General features: G+C 41.0%; 1 protein-coding gene across 1 annotated transcript; it reads left to right on the top strand.

The window, feature by feature from the left end:
- Positions 1 to 2020: 2020 nt before the first annotated feature.
- Positions 2021 to 4559, top strand: slitrk4 (SLIT and NTRK-like family, member 4; the record flags this gene model as incomplete). The annotated part of the gene is made up of 1 exon (XM_080841072.1): positions 2021 to 4559. Exon 1 carries the CDS (start codon positions 2055 to 2057, stop codon positions 4557 to 4559), a length of 2505 nt encoding a protein of 834 aa, XP_080697198.1. The 5' UTR covers positions 2021 to 2054.
- Between the last annotated feature and the right edge of the window lie 442 nt (positions 4560 to 5001).

The following is a 5001-nucleotide window of genomic DNA, read 5'->3' as shown; positions in this document are numbered from 1 at the left end:
AATTCTTTTTTTACCGATGCACTGACAAGCATCGTGACACTTCATCCTGGAACTGCAGGTTAATTAACATGCAGTGCCTTAGTATAACTTCAAAGCGATTGAACCATGTAGCTTAACCAGTATTTCAGTAACAGTAAAAAGACTTAATGTTATATGTGTGTGTCGTCTGCGAACGTTTTTTGAACTTCACTGATTATGACATAATAACACGAAGAAAAAAGAGCACCTGTTGTATGATGACTATAAGTCCATACCTCAGCGTGCAAGCAAAATAACAGTGGTTTACTGTTAAAAATAAGATAAATGAAAGTCCTGGCAATCCTCTTACCCCTACGCTGAGTGTCACTCTTACTGCAGCTCTTATAGAAACACTTTTAAATGCACCTCACGCGCTCTGTCGTTGTCGGTGCTCTTATATTAAAACAGATCACCACTGGTTGACTCTGACAGCGGTATCACCATATTTTATAGAAGGGATATTTGAGAACATTTTGCTCTTTTCTTAGGGTACAGCTATTATATATAGGTTTTCGAACATAATCACTGTAATAATACAAAAGCATGGTTGGCAAATGTTAATTGTTATGTACATCATTTCGTTTCGCTCCATCTCTATCTGCCCCCTCCCCCATCTCTGCATTCTCTCTCCCCCCTCCTGTCGTGGGAAGCTCACTGCAGCTGTAAACCAGTAGCCTACTATTTGGGAGGAATGACGAAAAGGAACACAAAAATTACAATTTGTAGCTATTCCATAAGCTCGTCGACCAAGCTGACCTATGCTCTAACAAAAAGAGCGTTTTAACATGAGAAGATGGGGATGTACATCCCTCCTTTTGTCCGCATCTGACTAAGCTGAATTATTCATTTTCCGCGTCAGTTCAGTCGCCTATCTTGCTTTTGTGAATGTCTGTTCACGTAGGCTACTTTTCTTTCGTTCTTTCCGAGCAGCCTATTACCTTAGTGTGACAACGCACTGACAATCCTACAGACTGCAGAATCTGACAGAAGGAGCTTGTCAAAAATTGCGTGCAAAGGGTGAGTAAAATGGAAAGGATTGTATCGATTTTTCCAGAATTCACCAAACTCAACCAAAGCAAATTCTAAAATTTTGTAGATTTTGTGGACGTATTGTTTTTTTAAGGGCATCATTTTCACGATTTTCCGGTTGGGTTTTTTGACTGGTGAGTGTTTGACTCCCCAACCAATACCTCTCTCCCACCCCCCACCCCCACCCCCCTCCTCGAAGTAATTTCAATGCAGACGGTCCTTTGAATGCATTTTTTACTGAAATACCTCAAGGACGTACAATGGTCTGGGTTATAGGCCTACACAATAATATGCGTTTGAAGGAGGACAGCATGACTGGAAGGGGCGCTGGGGCTGATATTTGAAACCACTGCGATACTGACGTCTCAATGGGAACAGTGCGTCTCCATGCTCTGCCGATTTTCGCTGTAATCGGATCAGAGAAATACATTATAACCACTTTGGGTGAGTTTGGGATTTTTCTTGTTACCAAATAGATGCGTAAAATTTAGTTTTTTATTTAAATCATATTTCATTAATTGGATGCAGCCACAGAACGTTGTATCAGCTGTTGTGTATTTGGTGTGTGTGTGTGTGTGTGTGTGTGTGTGTGTGTGTGTGTGTGTGTGTGTGTCTGTGTGTGTGTGTGTGTGTGTGTGTGTGTCTCTGTGTGTGTATGTGTGTGTCTGTGTGTGTGTGCACGCACAGGCGTCTGTGTGTGTTTGCGCTTGCCTGTGAATGTGTGTTTTGGACACAACCAGCCTAATGAAGGTTTTATCTCTTCATGCAATTAACAATTGCTGAGACAGACATATTTCCGCCATGGTCTGGATTCTATATGATTTGTTTTGCTGTTAGGCCAATTATTATTCTTATAATTATTATTATTCATATTACTATTATTATTATTATTATTATCTTTGTCTTTTGTTTGATTGAAAGATTGTCATGCACATTTGTAAAATTGATGTATCTGTTTCATTCCTTTAAGGTTGCTAAATGGTTCACTGGGGGATTTTAAAGGCAAAATGCTGCTGCTTGTTCTTTTGGCACTTTCTGTATCAAGATCCTTTTCTAACTTGGATTCTGGCCTTTCCACGGACACCTGCAGTGCTTGTTCTTGTATGTCCATTGAAAATGTCCTTTATGTGAACTGTGAGAAAATAACTGTTTACAGACCTACAGAGCTGCAGCCACCTGCAACTTCTAGCCTGTACCACCTAAATTTTCAAAATAACCTCCTGTACATTCTTTATCCTAATTCCTTTCTGAATTTTACGCATGCAGTATCTCTACAGCTGGGAAACAACAAATTACAGAACATCGAAGGAGGTGCCTTTTTTGGGCTGAGTGCACTAAAGCAGTTGCACTTAAACAACAATGAATTAACAGAGCTACGTACTGACACTTTCCGTGGGATCGAGAACTTGGAATACCTCCAGGCCGACTACAATTTAATTCGATTTATTGAAAAGGGAGCCTTCAACAAACTACACAGACTCAAAGTTGTTATCCTTAATGACAATCTCGTCCAGATATTACCAGAAAACATTTTTCGCTTTGCCTCCCTCACACATTTGGATATTAGAGGGAACAGGATACAACGGCTCCCATACCTCGGACTTTTGGAGCATATTGGGAGAATTGTGGAGTTGCAGCTTGATGACAACCCATGGAATTGCACTTGTGAATTATTGCCTTTGAAGGCCTGGCTGGAAAACATGCCCTACAACATTTTCATTGGTGAGGCTGTGTGTGAAACCCCCAGTGACTTGTACGGACGACTTTTGAAAGAGACAAATAAACAAGAACTCTGCCCCATGGGAGCCGGTAGTGATTTCGATGTCAGAATGCCACCCTCCCATCCTGAGAATGACCAGGCCACATCTAATGTTGCACCAACCACAACAGCATCAACAGCTACCAAAGTACCCAAAACAACCAGCTCTTCAAAGATTTACGGTAATGGAATTGTTGCTGGTATTCCATTTGGTAAAAATGGTCAAATTATTTCCTATCAAACAAGAGTTCCACCTCTTTCCTGTCCACAGCCATGCACTTGCAAAGCTCATTCATCTGACTTTGGGATTAGTGTCAGCTGCCAGGAAAGGAATATCAACAGTTTAGCAGATATTGCACCCAAGCCACAAAATTCCAAGAAGTTGCATCTCAGTGGTAATTATATAAAGGATCTCAGTCCATTTGATTTCCAGGGGTTTGAGGGCTTAGACCTGCTCCATCTGGGCAGTAATCAAATAGCTGCTGTTCAAAAGGGAGTCTTTGCAAATTTGACAAACCTAAGGAGACTATATCTAAATGGAAATCTGCTTGAACAGCTCCATCCTGAGATGTTCATTGGCCTTTCTAACCTCCAATATTTGTTCTTGGAATTCAATGCCATAAAGGAGATATTAGCTGGAACATTTGATTCCATGCCAAGTCTTCAACTCTTATATCTTAACAATAATGTCCTTAGGAGTTTGCCTGCCTACGTATTTGCTAATGTTCCCCTGGCTCGACTGAATCTGAAATATAACCAGTTTATGAATTTGCCTGTAAGTGGTGTTTTGGATCAGCTCAAGTCACTCACTCAGATAGATCTGGAAGGGAATCCATGGGAGTGTTCGTGTGATTTAGTGGCTCTGAAGCTATGGCTGGAGAAGCAGAATGGGCAGGTTGCTGTAAAAGAGGTAAAATGTGCATCTCCTTTACAGTTCTTTAACATAGAACTTCGCAATCTTAAGAATGAAATTCTGTGCCCCAAGCTTCTAGCACAACCGCCCCTTATACTGACCAGTTCCATGCCGATTCATACATCAGTGGTCTCCGCAGGTATGGGTAAGGGCCCCCCTGGAGGCCCAGTACCTTTGTCCATCATGATTCTTAGCATCTTGGTGGTTCTAATTCTCACTGTTTTTGTTGCCTTCTGCCTCCTTGTCTTCGTGCTGAGGCGCAACCAAAAGCCAGCTGTGAGACAAGAGGGTTTGGGAAATCAAGAATGTGGCTCCATGCCTATTAAGTTACGACGACACAACCATAAATACAACCGAAATGATGATCTAGGCGGGGAGACATTCATCCCTCAGACCATAGAACACATGAGTAAGAGTCACACCTGCGGGATCAGAGACTCTGAATCAGGTTTTCACTACTCTGACTCTCAGAGACAGAAAATAATCCTGTGCAATAGCACTGACAGAGACAAAGAGTGTCTTCCCCTGGACCCCAGGAAGAGGCTGAGCACTATCGATGAGTTGGATGAATTTCTTCCAGGAAGGGATTCTTCCATGTCCCTTCACAACTACTTAAAGAACAAAAGGGATTTCAATACTATAGGTGTAAGTGGATTTGAGATCCGTTACCCTGAGAAAACACAGGACAAAAAAGGGAAGAAGTCTTTAATAGGGGGTAACCACAGTAAGATAGTAGTGGAGCAGCGCAAAAGTGAATATTATGAACTAAAAGCAAAACTGCAAGGTACACCTGACTACCTTCAAGTGTTAGAAGAACAGACCACCATGAGTCAAATTTAGTCCTTAACCACCATCCTTCTTTTTCTTTAGTCAAAAGTGCCTTCTGGAAAATACATGGACTGGAGCATTACGGATGGAAGTAAAAAACTAGAACCTGTAGTTGTGTTATAGATTTGAATCCTTTTACCATGGTGATGATCTTATAATTTTATAAATGATATCATATGATGAGAAATGCATTGAATTTAGTTGTGGTGTAGCTGCTATCAGAATGGGTTCTTTCTTTCTTTCTTTCTTCTGAATTTCCTGTCTCTTTTCTCTTTCTTCTTCTGTACACCAAATCAATGGATATTTGAAAGTGTGTTGTGTTTACCTTTGCAATTTATGTATATCAACTAAGTTTCTTTTTGAACAATTCATAGGGTGCTGTAGCTAATTTAACAAACGGGGCTGTTCAATTTGTCTCTACGACTGAGTTGCAGTAATTTATAATCCCTCCATC

The sequence above is a fragment of the Sprattus sprattus genome, assembly GCF_963457725.1.
Source record: "Sprattus sprattus genome assembly, chromosome: 6".
Taxonomy (NCBI): Eukaryota; Metazoa; Chordata; class Actinopteri; order Clupeiformes; family Clupeidae; genus Sprattus; species Sprattus sprattus.
This window is presented reverse-complemented; position numbering and strand designations above follow the sequence as displayed.